Source organism: Corylus avellana, chromosome ca9, assembly GCF_901000735.1.
Source record: "Corylus avellana chromosome ca9, CavTom2PMs-1.0".
In the NCBI taxonomy this organism is placed as follows: Eukaryota; Viridiplantae; Streptophyta; class Magnoliopsida; order Fagales; family Betulaceae; genus Corylus; species Corylus avellana.
Window position 1 is genome coordinate 22,924,036 of NC_081549.1, and position 25,039 is coordinate 22,949,074.

The 25,039-nt window shown below is 35.9% G+C and overlaps 4 protein-coding genes across 5 annotated transcripts; 2 read left to right on the plus strand and 2 right to left on the minus strand.

Annotated features, from left to right (window-relative positions):
• The first annotated feature begins 1,871 nt into the window (after nt 1-1,871).
• On the plus strand, nt 1,872-2,711 carry LOC132162510 (uncharacterized). The gene is made up of 2 exons (XM_059572742.1): nt 1,872-2,036; nt 2,112-2,711. Exons 1-2 carry the CDS (start codon nt 1,872-1,874, stop codon nt 2,640-2,642), a joined length of 696 nt encoding a protein of 231 aa, XP_059428725.1. The 3' UTR covers nt 2,643-2,711.
• A 752-nt stretch (nt 2,712-3,463) lies between these two features.
• Nucleotides 3,464-8,665, plus strand: LOC132162646 (glycine--tRNA ligase, mitochondrial 1-like). Of its 2 annotated transcripts, none has more exons than XM_059572927.1 (10): nt 3,464-3,559; nt 4,524-4,917; nt 5,057-5,439; nt 5,529-5,646; nt 5,821-6,015; nt 6,130-6,354; nt 6,665-6,724; nt 6,877-6,957; nt 7,058-7,463; nt 8,127-8,665. In XM_059572927.1, the coding sequence occupies exons 2-10, from the start codon at nt 4,549-4,551 to the stop codon at nt 8,357-8,359; spliced, it is 2,070 nt and encodes a 689-aa protein (XP_059428910.1). In that variant the 5' UTR covers nt 3,464-3,559; nt 4,524-4,548; the 3' UTR covers nt 8,360-8,665. The 2 variants fall into 2 exon arrangements, with proteins under 2 accessions (XP_059428910.1, XP_059428909.1); XM_059572926.1 differs by having other exon boundaries at nt 3,490-3,559; nt 4,516-4,917.
• Nucleotides 8,666-9,229: 564 nt separating this feature from the next.
• LOC132162647 (uncharacterized) lies at nt 9,230-14,360 on the minus strand. The gene is made up of 6 exons (XM_059572928.1): nt 14,035-14,360; nt 13,691-13,812; nt 11,997-12,138; nt 11,831-11,889; nt 11,559-11,757; nt 9,230-9,537 (listed from the first exon to the last, which is right to left on the minus strand). Exons 1-6 carry the CDS (start codon nt 14,093-14,095, stop codon nt 9,434-9,436), a joined length of 687 nt encoding a protein of 228 aa, XP_059428911.1. The 5' UTR covers nt 14,096-14,360; the 3' UTR covers nt 9,230-9,433.
• A 5,660-nt stretch (nt 14,361-20,020) lies between these two features.
• On the minus strand, nt 20,021-22,181 carry LOC132162648 (probable WRKY transcription factor 70). The gene is made up of 3 exons (XM_059572929.1): nt 21,768-22,181; nt 21,541-21,645; nt 20,021-20,639 (listed from the first exon to the last, which is right to left on the minus strand). The coding sequence occupies exons 1-3, from the start codon at nt 22,115-22,117 to the stop codon at nt 20,156-20,158; spliced, it is 939 nt and encodes a 312-aa protein (XP_059428912.1). The 5' UTR covers nt 22,118-22,181; the 3' UTR covers nt 20,021-20,155.
• Nucleotides 22,182-25,039: the final 2,858 nt, after the last annotated feature.

Genomic DNA, 25,039 nt, shown 5'->3' on the forward strand with positions numbered 1-25,039 from the left:
AAAATGAAAGGTTTTGCCAAACAAAGCCGTACATAATCTTCTAGCACTCCGGCAGCCAGCCCCAAAAGCAGTCAAGTTGAAATTTTGCTCTAAAAGGATGCCAATTAAAATAGTATATTAGGCAACAGCAATTTTGATAACCAATTTAAACCCGTTAGATAAGCAATTTGATAAGGTTATTTATTTCTTATAAATAATGATGAGATAATGTCATGACTCACTTTACATGAAACTAATATGTTAGTGGCCGGGCATCTTCCTTTTTCTACACACATTTCTTTAGTCCGATCGACGTCAATGCTCAATAGCTACAGAACCCAACCTACATATATATATATATATAATAACAATAATAATAATAATAATAATACCACCGATATATCAAGTATCTTCCCAACTCCAAGTGGGAAGTACGGGCATGAATCCAGGGAGATAGGCCCGCAGAAGATAACTCTTTGCTTATTTATCTTAATTATCTAGTTATTTTCAACCAAAAATTAGGCAATACCTTCAATTTGTCAGTGTGCATGCAATCTTACGCGACATTAGATAATGGCCAAAGCTTAATAGCAAATAAGGAATTCAAGATCACAATTAATTAGGTCGTATCCCTTCATTATACGACATCCGATCAAGAGTATGCCCTTGCTAGAGGATATAGATTAGACGCTACACTCCGACAGGGCATTGCCCTATCACCCGATGTTGAGTGTCTCTGAATCATTTGTCATTCATATAAAGAAAGGCATGCAATCCACACAGATACCATATATATATATATATATATATATATATATCCCATCATCATTCTTGGGTTACACTCATCAGGCATTGGTGATTTGGAATTGTTGATCATGGGATCAACTGCATAAAAATAATTGTATTGCCAACTAATTCTTCATTAACAACCCCACTCTATCGGCCACTTCCTCTCTCTTATCTCTACAGAATTTCCCACGTCACGCCGAGATGCTACCGCTACGTGGCATCTCAATATAAGAAATCATGCATGAAATCAACTTCTGAAAAAACGGCTTTGCAACCCATTAAGAAACGTGATTCCCGATAATTTTTTTTTTTTTTTACACAATGGTTCCCGTGAATTGGTAATTTATAGTTGGCCAATTAAACACTTAGGCACCACTCCCAACTTTGGCCTAATCTACATTATATTTAAGCATTACAAATTTTTTTGATATGACTCGCAAATTCAATATAAATTTAACATAAAATTAGTAAATTATGTTTATAGTGTATGATCCATTTAATTAAATGGGTTAAGTTAAGATTGACCATATATAATCTTATATTCATAGTTTGATATAATCTGAATCTGACATACGAATACGAATTGTGATCGCCTAATTATAAATTATATATAAGTATTAATTATCTTATTAAGTACTTGGCTTAAATGAAGCCAAGTAGATTCTTTGGGGATCACTATATTCTGTGGTGTGGTGCAAAATAAAATTGTTATTGTTGCGTAATGGGAAGGCAAGGCACGATATATTGAATAATAATGTTCCAATAGCTTTGAGTGGACAGTTTTAGGCATGCATGTTGCGTAGTGTAATGTCCACTCTGTGATTTCCACAAAAGAAACCACCCATTACAAAAGATGGAAAATGCAAGACCTCGTCAGCTAAACTTTTACAGAAGAAGAAATCATCATCACTTCTTGCTCGTTTGGAAGGGTATTTTTATCTTTTCACTTTTTGATGAGACAAAAATACTCATACATTATAACTAACTGGATATTATTGAATTTATTTGAAGTGGAGAGGATCCTAATTCCGAAATTCCTGCCTAGCTATGCCTTGATAAATAGGCTCCTTTGGCTACCAAACCATGTCTCTCTTGAAATTAAGATGGTAGCGGTGGCTTATTTGGACACCATCTTGGTCCCCCTCAGCCTCTTCCTCACCTTGGGCTACCATGCCTATCTATGGCATATCTTCAAGAACAAGCCCTGTAATACCACCATTGGAATCAACGCATTGAGGAGGACAGCATGGTTTCAAGACATCAAACAGGTAGATGACTAGAGATCGAGAATCACGTTTTTTGTTTGTTTTAATGATATGATTTGCTAATTATATATTATGTAGGGTGGTGACAAGAAGGGTATGCTGGCAGTCCAGAGCTTGAGAAACACTCTAATGGCGACCATACTCACAGCTTCAATAGCCATTCTTGTAAACGTGGCACTTGCAGCTCTATCAAACAACGCATACAGTGCAGAACACCTCTTAAACAACCCCATTTTCGGGTTGCAGTCAGGCAGGATCTTGGCTCTCAAATTTGGCTCGGCGTCGCTGCTTCTGCTGCTTAGCTTCCTATGCAGCTCTATGTCCGTTGGATTCCTGATCGACGCCAATTTCTTGATAAACGCTTGTGGTGATTTCTCATCACCTCCTGATCACACACATGCCGTATTCGAGCGAGGCTTCACGTTGGCTCTAATTGGTAACAGAGTGCTCTGCATTACCTTCCCTTTGCTGCTATGGATGCTTGGTCCTGTGCTTGTGGCTTTGTCCTCTGTGGGATTAGTTTGGGCGCTTTATGAGCTTGATTTTTCTGGGAAATTGATCAGTGGCGATAAGCAAATTAGTCGCAGTGGACATAGTTTGTATGCATGATTTATTATATATCCATCTAAATTCTAAATATGATGCAGAGATGAAGAACTTATCGATGAACTTGCAGATTGAAAGGGAAAGAGATGATAGAATGGATTAATTACTCCATTGCTTCTCACTCTCTTGTTTTTTTTGTCAATTTACTTATAAATCAAACTTTTTAACTCCTTAAAGTTTTTGAGATTTTCATTTCACTCATTCCATCCAAAATCATTAGCAATTTTAGACGATTTTTGACTAGACAAGTATATAAAAAACATTTATAAAACTCAAAGAGTTAGTTAAAAGTTCAATTTAAAAATCCTGAAAATAAATTGAAAAAGTAGGATTATTCAGCAAGTAAATTTATATATATATATATATATATATATATATATAATGCTACTCTTCACTCATTTTACATTGGTTGATGTGACGTGTTTTAAGTGACTTTTAAATAAAAAAAAAAGACACTTAAAACAAAATGAAATCCTACAATATTTCATAATTAAGGTTTAATATTGTTGCACTTGCATGTAGCAGTATATATAATCTCAAATAATAAATATGTAGGCATGATATTTAAAAAATTAGATGACGTGGCATCATGTACAATATTAAATATTAACCATAAAATGACTTTGCTCTATTTCACTAGAAATCAAACCCAAGCCCGGCCCTAACACTCAGGTTCGACAAAGTAATCTTTCGGGTCAAGCTCAGCCCAGCCCATATAACAAAACATCGAACCTGATTGGACGTTGATTGTGCGAGACTATGTGGTCACGTCCACACTTAATATAAACTCAGTAAATGCGAATTTTTCAGTCCCTTCTCGCTTATATCTTAGCCTTCGCTTCCTCTAGCTCCCAGCCTTCCACCTCTCTTTCGCAGCCGCGCAGTACTCTCTTCGAGTCTCCCCAGTTTCTTCGTATCTGGTAAGTTCTCCTTCACGTTTACACTTCTGTCGTTGCGTTTGGTTTGCGAGAAAGTTGAGTTCTTGATGCTTTGCTTTTGGTTACGGTCTTTTGTTTACCCAAAAAGAAAAAAACGAAAATTGGAAAGTTGTACTCAGCTGGAAGGAGATATTATGGTTGTTTTAGACATACCCAGATCGCAAAACGTTGAATTTTAGATCCCATGATGTGGGGTTTTGCTCTCTTGCATTTTTTCAAAAACCAAACGGGAGTAGCTGTTGTGCCTTTTGGTTTTGGTGTCGTGTGACCCCTGATTGGTTGGGGAGGAAACAAGGAAAAATGCTTTACTGGGTATTGAAGGGTTTTGGTTATTCATGTCTTCTCTCATGATTTTTCGGTAGCCAAACGGAGCAGAAAGTGATTTGTTTATCTTTTATTTTTGTTATGTCTTATGTTGTATTATGCTCGATAATGAATTTTATATATTACGCCAGACAATTGTAAGGTTCAGTTGATTTTGGTTGTTGGCGATGGATCTAACTCCTAAGATCCTCGATTTTTTTCTTATCATTTCCTACATGCAACGGGCAAACAAGCAGAGATTTTTATTGTACTTTAAATACTGTGTCTTACTAAAAATGTTAACTGTGAAAAGAAAGAAGTGCTTTGTGTCTAATGAGTTGGTCTGTTTGAATTATTAGATACTAGAAATTTGCAATCAATGATAGCCTTGTAGCTATTTTACTTCAATTATAATTCAAACTCTTTCATATCATCGTCTCTCCTTCTATTTACCTTTCTGCAACGTCTACATCTTCTTACTTTTGCTGAACACTGTACCGCACACCTTACTACACACACTCACACCTCCGGTCTGCAATCCCTAAATCTTCTGCACACACTCACGCCTACTCACACATCTCTGCCTTTTTTTCTTTTTTTCTTTTTTGTACATTGGGTAATAATGTGATAGATAGATCTGCAGTGTGAATCACGGAATAACGTGCACAATGGACGCCTCTGAGGACATTCTCCGGAAAGCCATGGCCGAGAAGCAATCAGCCTTGGAAGCCCAAGGCAACGCCGTCCGGATGATGAAAACCACTGGTGCTACCAAGCAGGAGATCGACGCCGCGGTCGAAGCTCTGAATGGGTTGAAGCTCGAGAAGGCTTCAATTGAGAGGCAGCTCCAAGCTGCCATCAGTGGCAGCGAGGGCTCGCTCAATAGGGAAGCTTTCCGTCAAGCGGTGGTGAACACTCTGGAACGGCGTTTGTTCTATATTCCGTCGTTCAAAATCTATCGTGGAGTTGCTGGGCTTTATGATTATGGCCCGCCGGGCTGTGCTGTAAAGTCTAATGTCCTTGCTTTCTGGCGCCAGGTAAGCTCAAGGTTCTCTCTCTAATACATATCAATTACACTCCATAATTGGACCAAAACATTGCGTTTATTTATTAGGAATTAGATCCAAGCATAACTTAAAAGACAAAATTATCTCATGCATTTTGTGTGTTTTTCAGCATTTTGTGCTTGAGGAGAACATGCTGGAAGTGGACTGTCCTTGCGTCACGCCGGAGGTAGTTTTAAAGGCATCCGGTCATGTTGAAAAATTCACAGACCTTATGGTTAAGGACGAGAAAACTGGGACATGTTACCGTGCAGACCACTTGCTAAAGGACTTTTGCAACGAAAAGCTGCAGAAAGACCTCAGCATAACTCCAGAGAAGGCAGCAGAGCTAAAACGGGTACTAGCGGTATTGGATGATCTCTCGGCAGAAGAGCTGGGTTCAAAGATCAAGGAGTATGACATTACGGCTCCTGACACAAAGAATCCGCTCTCTGATCCTTACCCGTTCAACTTAATGTTTCAAACCTCAATAGGCCCATCTGGCGTGAGCCCTGGGTGAGTATTGGATAGGCTTGAATTTGTGTGCAGCACTATGTGTGCTTACCCTTGGTTACTAGAATTGTTAATTATCTTATTGTTTGCAGGTATATGCGTCCTGAAACTGCACAAGGCATATTTGTTAATTTTAAGGACTTGTACTATTACAATGGGAACAAGCTACCCTTTGCTGCAGCTCAAATTGGTCAGGCTTTCAGAAATGAGGTAAATTCTCTCTTTAGAAGTGCAAAGTTGCGTGTGTGCGTGGGCGCCTTTGTGTGGGGTTGTGATGATATTTCTTTATGGAAATGGCTATATTGTTTGGGACTAGAATTTTTTCCAACTCCTGTTGCCTTGTGCTGAGAGAACTAATCTGAAAGTGCTTTATCGCATGGGCAGATATCTCCGCGCCAAGGCCTTTTGAGAGTCCGTGAGTTCACACTAGCAGAGATTGAGCACTTTGTTGATCCTGAAAACAAGGCCCACCCGAAATTCTCCGAAGTTGCCAACTTGGAGTTTCTGATGTTCCCAAGAGAAGAACAAATGTCTGGCCATTCTGCAAAGAGAATTCCACTGGGTGAAGCAGTTTCAAGGGTTGGTTTGAAAAATATCTGCTTTTACCTTTTGTGTTCAGTTTTTTGCTTCTCATTTATCTGCTTGCTCGATTGCTTTCTTTTTGTGACAATGCTATGGTTAAGTGTCTTATAGGGGATTGTCAACAATGAAACTCTTGGGTACTTCATTGGGAGAGTATATTTGTTCTTAACTCGCCTCGGTATAGACAAAAACCGTTTACGGTTCCGACAGCATCTTGCCAATGAAATGGCCCACTATGCTGCTGACTGTTGGGATGCTGAGATTGAGTGTTCGTATGGGTGGATTGAATGCGTTGGTATCGCAGATAGGTCTGCGTATGACTTGCGTGCTCACTCGGTAAGAATTTGATTGATCTTATTCCATAATGATGAGATGGCATGATTCTTAAAAATGAAATGGATCATTTAATTTCATTTAGCCGCATTGTTGTTCCGAAAGCTCGCAATTGTGGTCTGAACCCCCTCCATACTTATCATAATCAGTAAGATGATGCTTTTGTTGTCTTGTTGCTTACATATTATCTGCTATAGTATCAAGACTTAGAACAAGTGCTACAAAAAGAAAATGTTAAGCATATATCTGCATTACTATCTGGAAATAATACTATTACATGCTTATGGAGTATTGTTTAATTGATCCGTGACAGGAGAAAAGTGGTGTCCCTCTTGTGGCTCAGGAAAAATTCCCAGAACCCAGAGAAGTGGAGGTAGTGCTTCTGTTTATTAACCATACACATCATTGACATAATTAGTACTATAGAAATGAGTGCATGACTTATCTGACAAGACAACAACAAGCTCTTTAATCCACCTGCTTGAGATTAGCTAACATTAATTGAGTGATGGTGTATAATTTCAGAAACTAGTTATCAATCCAGTGAAAAAAGATCTGGGCCTTGCATTCAAAGGGAACCAGAGGATGGTGGTTGAAGCTTTGGAGGTAAACAATTTAATGGCCCTTCTTTGGTCCTCAATGCCACGATTGCTTGAAGATCCTCTGCCTGCATTCTTTTGATATATTACTTGTTTTTTTGCATTAGGCAATGAAAGAAAAAGAAGCTTTGGAAATGAAGTACAATTTGGAATCCAAGGGAGAGATGGAGTTCTATGTGTGTACTCTTGAAAAAGAAGTAACCATTAAGAAGAACATGGTCACAATTTCAAGAGAGATAAAGAAAGAACACCAGAGAGTTTTCACACCATCTGTAATCGAGCCTTCTTTTGGCATTGGAAGGATAATCTTTTGCCTCTTTGAACATTCTTTCTACTTGAGGCCAAGTAAAGCCGGGGATGAACAGCTAAATGTGTTCCGTTTCCCCCCTCTTGTAGCACCTATAAAATGCACGGTTTTCCCACTTGTTCAGAATCAAAAGTATGAGGAGGTGTCAAAAGTGATTTCTCAATCATTGACTTCAGCTGGAATCTCACATAAGATAGACATTACAGGTATTTCATCTTCCATTGGTTTGCTTTGGCTTGATTGGGTCATTGGGTAAAAGTGTGAAGATGGACATTGGTATAGGCATGTCGTCTCACCTGCTTGCTTGATTGCATAGGGTTATATGTAAGTTGTAATTTCTCAATTCTTCATCTATTTCTGTGATCTCTGGTCCCTTCCAATTTTACGAAGTATTAAACTAGTGAGTTATGTACTTTCACCAAAGTTAGTTGTTAGGTACAATTGCCCAGAATAAAAAAAAAAGGGGGTCGTTAGTTACAATTACCCTGTCGTTAGAAGTCCCTTAATGATTATTTTCATCTAGGCATTCTGTGTGTAAGGCAACATGAGAAGCACTTTGGGAGGCATCGCAATTCCCCTTGAGGTTAAAAAGTCCATGTGATATGCGTAGCATTGGAAATCATTTATTTGTTTACTTTTACATTGAATTCCGTGTACTACTAAATCAGCCTATTCAAACTCTGCTTTGGATTTAATAGTTAGGCTCCACTTCCATCTTTATCATTTGGGTGATGACTCCACTTCCAATTACAATAGAATTGAAAGGTTGATTGTTTGCCTCTAAATTATGAGATAGAAAATGCTGCCCAATGCATGTGTATATATGGACTTTGTACTGATTGTCTGTATGTTCAAATGATATTTTACAGGGACCTCAATTGGTAAACGATATGCAAGAACCGATGAACTTGGTGTACCCTTTGCAATCACTGTTGATTCAACATCCTCAGCGACAATCCGGGAGAGGGACAGCAAAGATCAAATTCGTGTTAATGTGGAAGAGGCAGCAACAGTTGTTAAGGATGTAACCGACGGAAGGAGGACGTGGGAGGATGTGTGGTCTACTTTTCCCCATCATTCCTCTGGATCTGCAGATGAGTGAAGTTTGAGCGGGAACAACCATTGAAGTGATTGCCTAATTTTAAATTATTCAGCCAGACACTTACTCTATACTCACTCCTGGAATATACCTTTTTGCATTGTGATAAGCAATTATAAGATTATGGAAACTATAGGAATCTGCAAATGTGCTTTGTCAAGTCTGGTGGAAAGCAGGCTATCGTGCAATGAGTGCCACCATTCCTTGCTTTGTCACTTGACGGTTAACTGATGTTTGGCATTTTTGAGGTGTATTGGACCACCGGTCTGAATCGGTATTGAAAGATGGTTGAGAGAATGATGTGTAGCATATTTCTTATTTGAATATTCCTAAGATAAACACACAATCCAACACAAAATAACTACGATAACTTAGAAACCTTGGCCTGTCTTATCTTATTCACTTGGCAAAACTCAATACTAACGACCAAGAGATCACATAAAGGCAAACATAACACATCCTTCTCCTATTTTCTCTAATGACTTTAAAAAATGAATAGCTTTTACTATGAATGAGAGAAGGTGAAATAGAATAGCCTTGGTGTGGAGTATATGATAAGGATCTAAATACTTGAAATAGCCATTCCTATTGTGCAAGGGAAAATGACTATTTCAAGGCTATATATTTCATTCAACATTCTTCCATTTCCAATAAAAACTACTCATTTAAAACGTAAGCTTAAGCTTTATCCTTTATCTCTTAGCTCTGGAATTTGGATTGGGCTTCCCAATCCTTCTACTCCTATCAACCTTCATATTGTCTCTTATGTAAACCTAATTCTTATTTCTTATATACCTGGCTCCTGTCCTACGCATGCAGGTGCTGATACTAAGATGCATTAACAACATTAATGACTTGCGTAAGGTATATGGATACAATGTAAAAGCACCTTTCTCATTAGGGACAGTGACAGCTAGCAAAACTTACATAGTAAGGGTCTCCAATAATACATCTTTGTAAGTATTAACAACAAAATATACATTCTCATATAGATAATTCACTGGAAATTCTGGAACATGAATAATGCAGTCACTAGAGTTTTTATCAGGAGTTCTAAAGGCACAACTACCTATCTATTCACTGTATTTGATTTTGGGGCTGTGAAAAGAAATCTTTTGCACTACGTGCTACCTCTGCTTCAACTACTGCTTCCAAAACAATATCTGCTCCTGTTGCACTTCCTGCCACCACATCCACAGGGTTAGTCATTGGAGTATTGAGTATTTGACATGCATAAACAGAAACTTCTTGCAAACTCTCTTGAGAAAATGCCAGAACTGTTTATATATAGAAATTCTTAAACATGCAGAGACTAACATGCTAAATGTTAAAGCGTTTCAAGGAAAAGATTCATGAATTTTCTAGACGTGTTATTTTGACTAAAACTAACAACAACAACAATAATAATAATCCAAAGTGGAAAAGAAAATAAAGATATCGTTGAAGGTAAAAAGCCTATAATGCACAGATAATGGACTCATGCTGTCGTGCATGTATTAATATAGACATATGTCTGCCAATAAAATCAATGCACGCTATGATCTTACATAAGATAGATGCTAAAGACAATCCTTTATGCAGGTCATCTTTGGAGCATATGTTACCAGGATTTCTTTAACTGATGATAGTCTACCCCAAAAATGCAAAAGCACAAATGTCCAATATTTTACAAAATACACATGCCAACTTACTCAGTTAGATTACAATTGTATGTAGAAATGATAATGTGTCTGAAGAAAATGTAATAGAAAAACCTAACCACTGCATCAATTGACACAGAGAAAGAAAGAAATTTTCTTTTTGATAAATAAAAAGGAAACAAAATGGTGAAAACTTTTGTCACATATGGAACTATATTTAAAACCATAGTATATGTGCACACTGACAAACGGTTTTGTATAAACTATATGGATGAGAAGTGTTAAAAGCCAGAGAATTGTCTTCCATATTTATCGCCAGGATCGCATTACATTTCTTAGCACACATCACCTACTCACTGTACTCTATAAATACGCCTCAATGTAACACTATTTCATTTGAGTCAATATAATAAGAACTTAGCCTATTGAGCATTATAATGGTGGATGTAGACCTTTAAGGTTGAATCACCTCAAATCCTTCTCTTTCTTCTCTTCTCAAATTATGTTTCCACTTTCTCTCATATTTTATTTTACTTAACATTTTAACAAAATGAAAACTGAAAGTCATAAGCTTAACACATGAAGGAACCTCTCTTTAGGCCACTAATCAAATATTTCAACTACTAATCAGTTAACCAAGACTATTGGTTAAATTTTTGTTGATAAGTAATCAAAATATCATTAAAAGCGTAAGGCACCCCCAAGTACACAGACTATTGGTTAAATTGATAACAAAAAGATACAAGATATACACATAATGAGATGCATTTTCCTAAGTAATTTGCAAATTGTCCATATATTGAATTATGAAAATGGGAGTCAAAGAACTAAGTATACTTGCTACATAATGGGGAAAAAGAAAAAAGAAAAATCATTTATACGAATTTCTTGCCCGCCAATTCAAACCAGATAACCTTTAAGAATATGTGCCAGATTGAAGGTTTTCCAATTACAATCCTTATTCCTCTTTGTTACAGCCATCAAGCTTAAGCCTTCACCAACAAATTTTTGGACTCTTCCAAATGTTTTAATTTTCTATATTTAATTATTATGTTTTTTAGGAAAAGAACACAGGATGGATGAGGAGCTGCAAATAATGCTGATTTAGATTTAAAAAATTGAAGACATGAAGCTCTTTAATTATCCTTAATAACTAAACCAGTGCACTGATTCCTAGAAAAGTCAACACAAAGATCTTGGCCTATTTAAGATCTTGGCCTATTTCTTCATTCATGAAACTCAAATTTTAAAGCGCCGCCATTAGCAAAAATAACTGGCACAGGACAACAGATTGAGGATCTCAGGAGGCACAGGACAGCAGGTTGAAGATGTTCACTGAATAAAAGGAAAGCCGCTGCTAAAAAACATTAGCTAGAAAAAGACAAGTGTTTTAGGGCTTGTTTGGGAAGGGAATTCTTCACTCCAGACTGCTTTGTACAGTGCTTGGATTGGGACAAAGAACTAATGGCAGAACTGACATAAATTTTTTTAAAAATAAATAAGTAAAAGTGAAAGATACAGATGAACAAGAATAACTACTAATAAATAAGGAAAACTATTACTCTTTCTTTCTGGTAGCATCCCCGTGCTTTCAGCTGAAACTGGGAGGATGGTGAAGAGACTAGCTTCATCATTAAGGTTCTCTTTTTCTGTACAGCTCTCCAATGAAACAGTCTTTATGGCTTCAGATTCAACCAATCTGGCATAAGCAGTTGCTTGGCTATGCAAATCAACTGAACCTAAGGTTTTGGAACTAAAATCCTGAGAAACATAATAAAAAGGAATTAAGATCATCCAAAATAAATAAGAAATAAAATTGACAGAGTTCAAAAACCTTCATCACAGCATTTGTTGGCTTCTGCTCTTCTTCACACTTCTCAGTCGGGCTGTTGCCTGCCCTAGCCAAAATACACACACATATATATAAAACAAGTTAATAGAGGGGAGTAAAACTCACAAAGGTAGTGGAATAACTTAAAAGCTTTGGAGGCTGAGAATACCAGAATTTGTGTTAGGAGCAGGATTTTCAGGATTGTCCATCAGCCTTCGAGTCAAAGGACCAGGATTAATGAGAGAGATACTTCGAATTTCATGACGAATAGCCTCTAGTTGTGCCATTGTGTCTTGAAGTTCTTTGTGAACCTAAAAGTTAGTACAAAAAACACAATTTAAATTGAAAAACCCTCTGTAGTTCTTGTTGCTATAAGATTACCAAACTATCTATTGTCTTAACCAGGCATATGTTTTTGCTACCACCATCAAATAAAAGATACTAATTATATCTTTTGGATAAATCTACAAAAGAGGCTCTTTCTTGTCTTCTCTTGTCTTCATTTGGGTATTAATGTGTGCTCTTTACTTTACTATGCTAAAGAAAAATAATATCCACCTATTCAAAAATAAGTTTACAGTGCATTGATACCCTCAACTTGGGCACATTCCATAGGGCGCTGCATGAACATATGTGCCACATCATACACATTAAATGTCTTACTTGGGGGCACAGAACACTGGTTTAGTAACCAAAAAGGAAAGTCAGCTCAGGGGCTAATTCCATGAGAAGAATGCCATTACTGTAGCAGCCCAAGGAACATGCTAGCCACATCTATGCTATCACTCCAAAAGGATTAGTCAAGTTGCAATTAGAGCTCCCTAAAATTACTTATAAAGTTCAATCTCACCTATTAAGGAATCCATGTGAGACTTAGTACTAATGAGCACCTTTATAATCCCCCTAACTCAACGTTGAGTCATTGACTATTCATCTTCCTAATGTGGGACTAACTTTATGGGATGTTACAGTTACAACAATGGCAAACATGCCTAATGAGGCTACCAATAGCAAGGACGATGCCTAGACAAAGCTAAAAAAGGCCCTGAGCCCTAGGGACAAAGATGAAACAAGATTTGGGGCATGTATCTCAACAAGAGGACAATGATGTGGATACATGTCCGTATCATATCTGCTACCTTATGTACATGTGTCGTACGGCCTCGCCTATAATTACCGTTCACTATATTAGCAAACGATCTTCTCCTTAGGACTCCTCCTCACACTAACAAAGGAGTTGTCTTCTCTCTCTCTCTCTCTCTTGCTTCCTATCTCATCATCCTTGGACACCATTAGGCATACAAGAAGGGGATAGTGAATATGATACTTTAAACCAAGCATATAGTACAACTGGATACCAGAAGAAAATGGTAATTCCATCTTTCTCTTCAATAGCATTACAGAGCATATATGCAATCCCTAAATCAGATCAAACGTACCACAAGATAGAAAGTAATAAAGAACCTTCAATGTTATGATATCTTAAAGACAATCCTCCTCATAACATAAAACCTCATTTTGTATTCCGTTGAAAAAAAAAAAAAAAACACACGCTTCACGCAATGAAGAATACACAATTCAACATTGTCATCTACATGGGGCATCCAAACAGGTAAAAACAAAAAAAACAAAACTAGCTAAAACCCATCAAACTGAAAGGCGAGTTCAGACTAAAATACATTTAACCTCATTGCAGCATTTTACTTCCTGCCACAACTACTCATCCTCATTCTCAAAAGACGAAAGTGACAATTTTGCTTATTCCCTTTTCACCATATCTTAGCTCAAAGAACAAAGCTTTCTCATCAATATAGTTAGTTATCTTTATTCTTAGAAACAAGATGAGGAATTAAAAGAAATCACCTGTCGAGCTTGAGACTGCTGCATAACATTCTCGAATTGCCCACGAGCTAATTGAACGTACCCGATTGCTCGACCCGCTAACCTTCCCGCAGTTCTAGCAATAATTGGAAGATCCTTTGGGCCTATAGCCCCCAAAAACCAAAGCCCATTTCAATTTTTTTGTTTCCAATAGCTCTCTCGTAAAGCCAAGACCCCATCACCGAACCCCCACAACTTGGATAAACCCAAAAAAAGCATTGAGGAAATCGAAACGGGAAAAATGGAACACTCGAACAAAATTTTGAACTAAAACTCACTAAAACCAAAATGCAGCACACCCACAAACAGAAAGATAGAAAGACTACCGACGAGAGCAGCGGTGGCACCGATCAAGAGGAAGAGCTCTCCGTAGGAAATACCAAACATAGTGGGCCTCGTGAGAAATAGTCTCCTATCTCCAGCGCTCTCATAAAGTTAGTCACTGCAAAAGCCGGAGAGAAACAAACCGTGGGATATTCGTGAATATATCCAGCACTCCCATATTTGTTTACTTCTACATTGAATTCCGTGTACTACTGAATCAAAAGTATGTTTCAATTTATTCGATAGAAGACGGTCCACCAGTCCGAATCATCGGTTTAAGAATTTGATAGTCAGTTTATTGTCAAATCTTGAGTTTAATTAGGGTTTTACTATTTCCATTAGATATGTGAGAATTGCATCCTGTATAGAAACTTTCGATGATGAATGTGCTTTGGATGGTTGGCTATTGCTGTAATGGTGTAAAAAATTATCGAACTCTAAGCTGGTGGGAGATAGAGATCTTTTTTATTCGTGTTAGGTTTGCCCATTATAATTGAGCCATACCCCAATGGTCCTTTCCCACAGGCCCAATTGGCCATTCATGGTGTCTTAAGTTTATGACCTCTTATTGATAGGGCATAGTCTTATTATTGGATTGAAATTCTCTACAATCTTCTCCCAATGGGCAAGAGATTAAAAAAAATTGTCACTATCTCCCAATGGAATTTATTTATCTGAACAGGTACGTAAGCTGCTTAAGCACCTATTCGAGCAAGTGAGCTTCTTGGTCAGGAAAAAACGCTTTATTGAGAGCCTCTTAGAGTTTCCGTTTAATTGTAAGGGGTATAAAAGATTGTAAAGGTCCCCAAATGTTCGTGTGGATTCAGTCAAATTGGTATGTTCTAAATAAAATTGCACCGAAAATTAAGTGGCATAATTTGTAAAAGCAAGTTTAATTTGCTTAGACTTCAAGCAGAGTTTCTGGCAATGCAATTGAGTTCTTTTCTTTTTATAAAATAATAATAATAATAATAAAAGAAAAAAAAAATCATGAGGTGGTAGGAAAGGAAAAGTGCACAGGAATTTTCATCTCACACTTTTATCCAATTGTATTGTACTTGGATCAGTTGATTTGAACGGGACTGGAGCGAAAGATAATTTTACCTTTAACTTCAAGAGGATTCGCGAAATGATCTGTTTTCAATTTTATTGATATGAGTCGTGATGTTCTTAATTAAATATTAATTATTTCACAAAAGTCAATATTTTACTTAACATAACATTTATATTGCACCAATAACTTCTTATTACTATTTAAAAAAAAAAAAAAAATTGCTTTAAAAAAGTTAACCAAACACCCCAATAATTTTTAACTTTTCCTCGTTTTCACATGAATTGGTCTTTATTTCGCGCTACTTGCTCAGCGTCCACATGCAATTATTAGTACTAATTCACAAGCTGCGTAATTATAGTAAGAAAGTGGGCAACAAAGTCAGTCAATGATATTAGGAATCCAAAGCTTTTCAATTTACATGAGGAGCTCTTTTCTTTCAACTCAGGTGCAAAACATCTATTTTGTGGTTTAAATTAAATTTTATAATATAATGACCAATTCACATGATTGGTCAGACCGGAAACCGAGAATCCTTAATTTTGTTTCTGCATATGAAAAATATGTTATCACGTCATTTAAAATTTGTAAATAATGTGACACTATATACACTGTTAAATGTAACAAAACAAAATTTAGAGCATAAAATAAATCTTATCAATTTCATTTGAAAATTGAGAAGATCCTGGAGTGGCAATTCATGTTTGCATGTCAGTTTTGGATCGTGTCAAAGCATGATAATAAGGCATATAGGTCAACTCTCACCCGACCCATTTAATTAAACTGGTCAGACTCCTTAACTTTAATCTGTTAATTTCGTATTAAGTTTATTGATTGTATAAAAAATTATTAGTCCCAAATATTATAGCCCTTATTGCACATTCTTTACCAATTTTGTTGTTTAGTTTGTCTACTCATATTGTATTGTATAATAATGTTAACAGTCACCTAAATTTCTAAAAAAAAAAAAGAAGAAGTTACAATTAAAAAATTGTAACAACCGAACATTTTCCATTGTTAAATGAATGAATAGCCACTTGTCCATGTGGACGAAAATGGTACAGCACGAGGAAGAAAAATCATTCCTGTTCCTTTTCTCACTTATTTGTCGTCTTCTTTTATTATTAGTTTATCTATAAAGACACAGGGTGCCAAGGCCATCACTTTTGTCTTGTATCGCGGAGGAGTCCCACTTTGAGTGGCACGAGGATTGAAAAGCCAACGTGGATAGAGAAAGAGCATGTGAAAGCCTCATCCTGCTCACACTTGGGACTTTTGTCAAGCACCTTCAAGGGATAATTCTTCATTCGTTTCCCTCTCACTTTCTAAGCCAATCTCTAATTACTTTTTCCTTCTTTCTTTCTCGTTTCAACTACCTTTTTCCTTCTTTTTCTCTCTCCAGTCTTTAGGTGCTAGGCAATGAAACTTCCTTTTTTTTATCATCTATCATGTGTGCTGCTGCATATAGTACACTATTGCTTTTTCTAATAATATCCGGATTCTAGCAATTTGTTTATTCAAATAAATTTTGAATTGTTTGCACCGACCTACCCGGGACAGATGAGCCTTAGTACTACTATAGGGACAGGTGAGCCTCAGTACTACTATAGTGCTTCTAAGAGTTTTGTTGTGTGGTGCCTTGAATTACTTAAGTCTTGCCCGCTTGACTTTGGAATGCCAAGCTTGACTTGGAGTTTTGGGCTATTCTTTTGGGATTTTAGTATTTTATGAGCCACACTTTCCCTTTTTTCATATTGGCTTTTGTTGGTTACTCCAATTTGAAGTTCACGTATCTTTACTCCAAGTTGTTCAAGGAGTTGCAAGCCAACTTTTAACCTCTATAAAAGGGAGGCTTTGCAACATAGTGATGTGTGAGAAAAAACCGCATCTCATTAGAATTTTTTTACTTTGTTGTGTCTTATGGCACTTAGAGAAGAAGAATATTTTTTTGGTCTATTTTTTTTCTCTTTTGTATTTTTTTCTTTTGTGTGAGACTGAGATTTAGATGTATTGGAGTTTTGAGTGATTTTCTCCCCGTTATCTTTGTACTCCATCTTTCGTTAGTGAATTTTTTCTGGATCGTCTTCTCCAATGGATGTAGGCTTATTTAGCTGAACCACTTAAATTTTGGTGTCTTGTGTGATTGATCAATTTTCTATTATGCTCTTTTCTGCTTCTTTATAATCTTGTTATTTAATTACGTGCACAATAAGTTCAATTTCATGTCTTCCCTTTTGCTTTGATGCCCTACAACTATTATCATTTCTCCATTAGAGTTGTAGACACAAGCATACCATTGAACCACGTAATTTTTTTGTATGTACCAAATCTTTTACAAATAGAAGTGTATCAAAATAATGTGGAACTCGTTTATTGGTACCCGTTATATTTATTTTGAGTAATTTTTATGATAATTTCTAATGAATAAGTTACACATCAGTTTGATAAACATTTTGTAGTAAAATTTAGTACCCATAGCACTTTTCTTTATTTTATTTTTCTTTTTTCTCTAAATTTTTCACTAAATGGCATAATCTCGACACTCTTAATAGTAAGTGCCCTGTTAAACCTCAAGATTTTTCACCCTCACTCTAAAAACTCCCCAAGTTATATTTCTCTTTGCTTTCTCTCCCACCACATACTTGTGATTTCGACTTAGCCATGTGAACAATTAGACAAAGTTAAAGCTTCATTGTGACTTTTAGGATGAGGTTGGGATTGATTTTGAAAGATAGCTTCTTCTTCGATACTGATGGACACGTCAAATCTTGAGGGTTGTAACATATTCTCCAATATGATCAGAAAAATGAGTGTTTGGTCTATCATTTTTAGAAATTTGTTAGTAATTGTCTTAATTGTCTTGTGGGTATTATATTTTGAAGACACCAATCTGAATTGAGTGTTTTGTGAATACTTTATGTTTTGAATTATTTGTTTAATGCTTTTTTTGTTTAGGGAAAATTACAGTTTACCCCCTCAAAATTGACAGCGTTTTTCAATTCGAACATCAAAGGTTCAATTTTTGCAATCTATCCCCGCAAAGTTTCAATTTTTTTTTTCAATTCGACCAATATTATCCCAAAATTTCCATATTGCCCATGATTTTTATTTTTATTTTCTTATTTTTTATGAAAAAAATAGGGGTGTAAAAATGGCCAGATGGGCAAAGAGCTGGCAACGACCACCCTGGATTTTTTTTTAAATTTTTTTTATAAAAAATAAAAAAATAAAAATTAGGGGTAATATGGAAAGTTTTGAATACAATTAGTCAAATTGCAAAAATTTAAAACTTTGGGGGGGTAGATTGCAAAAATTAAAATTTTGGTGTTCGAATTGAAAAACGCTGTCAACTTTGAGGGGTAAACTGTAATTTTCCCTTTTGTTTATATAAAAAGCAAAAAAATTGGACAAAAGGCATTGCCATATGAACAAGAGTTTAGGTATGGTTTTGGCTTTCGTTGAGTATAAATTAAAAATTAAATGTCTTATCATAATCAAAACATGTGTCTTATAACATAACGAATAATACTAATTTTCACACTTATTTTATATTAATTGACCTAATATGTTTTAAATTATTAATATTTTTTAAATTTTTTTAAATGATTGGTATGACATGACATGACACATCACATCAATTGATATAAAATCTTTGTAATAAATGGGCTTATCTCAATTTCACTTATTTTGCCTTTTATTTTGTGGGAAGAAGGGTGATGTTTCATACATAGGCTTGGATTATTCAACTGCTTGCTCTCCAAGATTCACATATTTTATTTTATTTTTGATTTTTTTCTGACCCCTCAACAAATATTAATTTAGCATTAAATTTTAAAGGACAGACAGCATGATTATACTGCAATTTTTCCAATGGACATCGCAATCATCTTTAGTAAAAAGGGCCTACCGGGATGGTCCTATGGATATATGTCCATCATATTCAGTGAACCTAACCTTATATTCATCTCAAAATCCTTGAATATGCTTAATTTCTAACCCCCACCCCCACCAAAAAAAAAAGGGCAAATAAATTACAACAAAAATATAGACCAAAAACGAGCTTGTTTATCACTTTTACAGCATTGTCATTTTCAGCAAAAATGGCAAAAAAAAAAAATAGTTTCGTCATGTTAGTTATTAATTTTAGCTATAAACGTTTTTTTATCACTATGCTCAACAAATTGTTAAGCATATTTACGTCTGGCTCAACAAATATTTAGTTAATTTAATTAAAAAAAATCATATTTATCTATTTTAATTATCTATTTTTTTAAATAACTCATCTTTCACTCAGCATTTTAACTTCACGTTCATTTAAATATTATTTTCCTATCATTTCTCTATTCCTTCTTTATTTTTATTTATTTTTTATTCTTTGTTTCTGAAAATCTGATGCCTACAGAACTTCTTCCTCCCAATAAATCAACCAAAACCCCAACAAATCAGCCAATCCCATACCCATTATCACCCAAAATCATCCAAAAAATTAATCATCCTTTGCACCTCCAAATCCTTGGCGAACTGCATCCTCTGCTTCTCCAACTCCACCATCTGCCTCAGCTTATCCCACTCCAGCACTACTCCTGTACAGAGAACACTCTCTCTCTCCCCCCCTATAAATACGGAGTTCACTCCTGTACAAAGAGTATGAGAAGGAGGGAGAGAGATGGAGCACCGGCCTTCCCAGCAATGAGATCGACCGGCCGGGTCCAGGCGGAGCGGAGGGTCCACGTGGAACGACGGCCTGCACAGCCGCATGACCCTGAACGCGAGCGAGTGCGTCGCCGGACCGTCCCCCTGGACTGCGACGGTGTAAGAGGGAGACGAAGGAGACGTGAATAGAAAGTTTACAATTGGCATCAAGATTCATGAAATTAGTGAAAAATAACTCTAAAAATAGTTTACAAAAATGTTTTTTAAAAAAAAAAAAAGGGTTACATCTTATACACTAATTAATGGAGCTGCCAAGTGCCAACTAGTAGAAAATATTTTTTTTTTTTTTTTTTTACTAGTCATACATTAATTTTCTAATTTTCTACATAAACCTTAAAAAAAAAAAAGGCATGCGCCCATCAAAATTCAAATAGCAGATCAGCATCGGCAAAGTCAGCCGAGCCTACCAAGGTCCTAGAAATACCATCCCCATTATCGGACTCAATGGGTGATGATGATAAGTCAGTGATGCTGTTGTAGAATGATTCGAGTGCCGTCTCATCCGGTGACACGAGATAATCAGACGATGATGATTGGTTGTTGTGGGTGATGTCATCGGCGGCGGGCATCTCCTCCTTGTATTCCTGCTTGACCACTGATTGGAAAGATGATGAGAGAAATGGGTGGTTGTGTTTGTTTGTGAAGGTGTTGTCGAAGCTTAGAACAAATGGAGAATCATCAGGAGAAGCATCCAAGATTAATTCCGGCACTTTTGAGAACGTTCTGCACGTGTGATGCCCAATATATATTGTCCTGTGCATTACCGGATCCTCTTGGATTCTTTGCACCTGTTTGGCCGCTTGGCATCCCTGATCATGTTTATGAGTGCACCTGTAATAATGCCTGCACAAAATAATGGATTGGAATCAAATTGTGTTACACTTGATGGTTGAGAGACTTAGGACTACTACAAACTATAATTAAACATATTAATTTAGGCCAAATCAAAACAATCTTAATCTTAGATTAGGGCGCGATGTTACAGTGTACCAGACCCGATATTTATTTTACAGTTGGCACGGTCGCTAGGTATTTAATTGAATCCCGAACCACAACTGTTGACAGCTGTTAAGCACGTACTCAAGTATCTTAGGACATCGAGGAATTATATTACTTATCTACCATAGTAAAGATTTGATTCATGATTTTCAAGGATTCTTTCTTTACCCTTGGTAGTGGAGTCATAAGTTGGACGATTATTAAGCAATTTTGTGTTGCTAATTCCACTATGAAAAATGAATATGTTTGCAGAAAAAAAAAAAAAAAAAAATCTACTTTATTTCTTTAAGAGTAATGTTACTTTTCGCTAAAGCTAAGGGTGGGGTCATAGCCTCCCAATTTTTTTTTAAAAAACCCCTTATATTTCTCTAAGAGTAATGTTACTTTTCACTAAAGCAAATGGTAGGGTCATAGCCTCCCAATTTTTTTTAAAAAAAATTCCTTAAATTATTGTTTTATATATATATAATTCTTCTAAAATTTAGTCCTTTTTTCCTTAAAAATCCTTTCTTTTTTTTTTTTTTTTTTGCCTTTTAATCAAAAATTTTAGTTTCACCCCAACAGTTGACATGATGTGTTACTATATATATATTTAACACGCTTGTGAGATGAGTGTAAATATTAGTAGCATTCTTCATTTATTTATTTTTGTTTTTCAAAATCATTTTTAAGAATAAAGAAAAAGAATTTCTTCGCATGTTTTTCTGATTAATAAAGGGAAAGATAATGTGTCAATAAAATATACCTTGGGTATTTAGCATTAAGGATCGCCTTTTGTCCGTACTTTCTCCATGCATGGCCGTCATCGATCAGAGTTGGGGTGTCTTTAGTTATCGTCTGTGAAGTCCTCCTGCAAGTAAGAATTTGTATTTATTTCTGAGAAAAAAAATAAATAATAATAATAATTTAATCCCTTCAAAATTTCAGTACGAAAATCGAAAACACTTGCTTCGAGTGGAATATCCTCCTTACCTTCTCTTATAACATCCCCTCCGATCCTTCACCGTTGAAATACTCCGACAACTTTCGCCGGAAGATTCCGACTTGGGCGCATCCCAGCAAGGCGAACTGGCTTGGGTATTGGGCTGAACCTGAGTAACGTCGACGTCGACGTCGGACTCGGCAGAATTCAATAACGAAAGAGTGTTTGCGAAGGAGTTCAAGATTTTGAGAACGAGATCTTTTTCCGGGGCTGACCCATCATATCCGATCGACTTACTGAGCAGTCCCCGGAGCTGATTTGCGAATTCACGGCCTTGAATGAGCTCTTCAATCGCTTTTCTGGGTTTCGACGGCGAGTTTTCCGGCCAAGAACACCCCATTTTTTTTTTTGTGTGTGTGAGAGAGAGAGAGCTGTGGTGAGGATCTAGTTGCCAAGTGAAGCCAACCAAGGGTGCCTTTTTATGTGGGAAATGAAAGAGGAGGTTCTGAGGAACCCAGATGGGAAAATTCCTCACGTTTAGGGGGTATGCAAACCCCACTCGCGGTTCAGAAGTTTCATCGTCACTCTCTTCATCCTGACCGATACTTGTTTCAATCTGAGGTTGTAAGCGCGTGGGTAAGGTGGGCTTGCCTCCTACGACTCGTATGCGACGTCACGGTCCTTATGTCATGCTGTAATCGTCACCTTCATAAATATTTTCAAGTGGTACCCCCATTTTCTCTAATTGAATAAACTGAATATAACACAAAGACTATTATAACCTTTAGTTGAGAAAGGCAAAGCAAAGGATATTCTCGGTTTCTAATCAAATCACATGTATTTCCTAATTTCCATTCAATCCAAATTTTGGGAATCAGCTCTTTTTTCTTTTTCTTTTTTTAATTTTTTTCGTCCAATGGCCAAAAAGCCTAATTCCAACCACAACCACCACAACAATGATTATGTCCTTTCGTCATAATCTACTTAAAGCTAGGTTATCTTTGCGACTAAAGAGAAATCGTTTCTTTTAAGAGAGACTCACAAATTTGAAATCAACGCCGCCCTTTCAACCATTGTTGACGACATTGTTGCCACCACCGACAAAACATAAAAATTCTTTTAAACTTTATGTCACATATCATAATAAATTATTTTCTCATATAGCTAATTTTTATTTAATTTCTAACTTCGACAATCGATTTCTTAGATTTTATTCCACTATCAAATAGCTAGAGATCCTTCAATCATTTTACCATCAAATTTTATAATTTTCTATATGATAAGTGTGTCACATTTGACATGTCATGCACAAAGTATCAACGGCATCTTAATAAGGGTAATTTTATACATCACTACCCATCTCCTAAATCTTATGTGATATGGTTTTCAAAAACTAAAAAACAAATTCTTATCCACCAAATGCCGTGAAAATCACGCCATATAAAAATTGAGAGAATAAAAGAAAAATGAGAGGCAATGGACAGAATTAGTCTATCGCCCTAAGAAACTTGGTTGAATCCCAAATAGCAAAAGACAAACAAAAGATAGCACAAAAAGACGATTAAAACCTTGAGTTGAGAAATACCAAGAAAGGGTTTTGACGGGTTTTCGTAGTTGTAACAATACGACAGTAGGCAGGTAGTTGCATGTTTTGAAGTTTCAAGTACTGCTTCTTTTTAATATTGGATTGGATAAGCACCAAGTGGGATTGATAGTGTGTGGTAAAGGACCGTCATCCTCCATGTGCCTCATCTTAATGCGCCTTCCCAGATGCATCCCTTCCTACCACTAGAATATTCTGTTTTTCTACTATATAGTTTCTTGGATTTCTTCAAATAATTAATTATCTAACCAACCTTTTAACACTTATAACAAAAATTATGTCCTTTCTGCATTGGCTGGTTGTTGAATAATTATAAAGAGAAATCACATAATCCACTCATCGGGATTTTCAACAATTTTGCTACTTGAACGTTTAAAATTTATTTAGACAAATAATTTTTATATTAACTTTTTCACAGTTGTTATTCAGATTGTTAGAGTTCAGGCGACAAAATTATTACAAAAATCTTTATCCAAAACTCATCTTCATTCATATGGTTAACATGAAAATGTTCATTAATCTTTAACTTTTTTTTTTTTTAATAAAGAGTGATCTAATAATTATTAACATTATCGTATCAATTCAATAAAATAATAGTAAAATGTGAGATTTACTTGTTTATAAATGATCATCACATGTTTATGGATATTCGAGCCCTGAGTGCATCTTCAATTCAATTCAGTGGCAATGAACACTGAGAGCAACAAACGTTGCTGTGCTACCTTGATTAATACTGTCAGACAATACAGTATTATTAACTTTAATATTGACAGCATGTGCTGTGGTGGGTAGTTTTCTATTGTTGAAAATAATTTATCCTAAAAATATACAAGGAAAAAAAAAAAAAGAGCTTTGCAGTATATTTTTTGGGATACTTAATGCATTTTATAAAAATAACTTACTAAATATTTCAGTTATTAAGAAGAATATTAAATAAAATTTTTTTAATAACTTTAAATTTGTAAGATGAATAGTGATTTAAGGGTAATAAAAATTAAAAATAGGTTTGAAATGGTCTACCATTTGTGTGTGGCATTCTATAACTTGTTAAGAAGTTTATGGGACCATATTTATCTCATAAGAGAAATTAAGAAATGCAACGACATCTCTCACCTAATCATCCAATTAATTGATAAACTAACAATTGAAAAGCTCACTACTCACTAGTAAATGAAAATTAGAAACTGAATGAAAAGTATAATAGAAACTAATGCTTCGATTGTTTATATAAATGGGTTCTTTCCTTCCCTTTTCTTTGGAGGGTTGCTGTGTAATGAAGAAAAAAGAAAAAAATCCTATCTTAAGAAGAAGATGGAGGGACCATGTCTGACGAGGAGAACGTGTTCACACTGGTTTGAAGAGAAGAACGCGTTCACACTCCCCAACCTCTCAACATCAGATTCTAGTCAACGGATTCAAACAATTCAAACAGAAAAATTGTTGGGATTCAAAACCATGCATAGGAAACTTGAACGAAAAGACAGTTAATTCGTTTTTTTTTTTTTCTTGGGAACCAAACTCTGAAAATAGTAACAATAGAAAAGAACCAAAAGTGTTTGTCCCGAACAATAGAGCTTCTTATGTTTCATAATCTATGAATTGGATTCTAAGTTAAGCCAGACAAAAGGAGGAGACAATAAATATGCCAGCAGACAAAACATTTAAACTGATTTGGTTTTGGAAAATTTTCAATTCAAATAAAAACTGCCCTCTTCTCTC

Excerpts from the sequence above, each read along its gene's own strand:
- LOC132162646 (XM_059572927.1), top strand. The coding sequence starts at position 4,549 with ATGGACGCCTCTGAGGACATTCTCCGGAAAGCCATGGCCGAGAAGCAA. Across the intron at positions 4,918-5,056 it reads TCCTTGCTTTCTGGCGCCAG|CATTTTGTGCTTGAGGAGAA; the intron begins GTAAGCTCAAGG and ends TGTGTTTTTCAG. Across the intron at positions 6,958-7,057 it reads TGGTGGTTGAAGCTTTGGAG|GCAATGAAAGAAAAAGAAGC; the intron begins GTAAACAATTTA and ends TTTTTGCATTAG.
- LOC132162648 (XM_059572929.1), bottom strand. The coding sequence starts at position 22,117 with ATGGGGTGTTCTTGGCCGGAAAACTCGCCGTCGAAACCCAGAAAAGCG. Across the intron at positions 21,646-21,767 it reads AGGGGATGTTATAAGAGAAG|GAGGACTTCACAGACGATAA; the intron begins GTAAGGAGGATA and ends TCTTACTTGCAG. Across the intron at positions 20,640-21,540 it reads CTTAATGCTAAATACCCAAG|GCATTATTACAGGTGCACTC; the intron begins GTATATTTTATT and ends TATTTTGTGCAG.
- LOC132162647 (XM_059572928.1), bottom strand. The coding sequence starts at position 14,095 with ATGTTTGGTATTTCCTACGGAGAGCTCTTCCTCTTGATCGGTGCCACC. Across the intron at positions 13,813-14,034 it reads TGCCACCGCTGCTCTCGTCG|GCCCAAAGGATCTTCCAATT; the intron begins GTAGTCTTTCTA and ends TGGGGGCTATAG. Across the intron at positions 11,758-11,830 it reads CAACAAATGCTGTGATGAAG|GATTTTAGTTCCAAAACCTT; the intron begins GTTTTTGAACTC and ends TATGTTTCTCAG.
- LOC132162510 (XM_059572742.1), top strand. The coding sequence starts at position 1,872 with ATGGTAGCGGTGGCTTATTTGGACACCATCTTGGTCCCCCTCAGCCTC. Across the intron at positions 2,037-2,111 it reads GGTTTCAAGACATCAAACAG|GGTGGTGACAAGAAGGGTAT; the intron begins GTAGATGACTAG and ends TATATTATGTAG.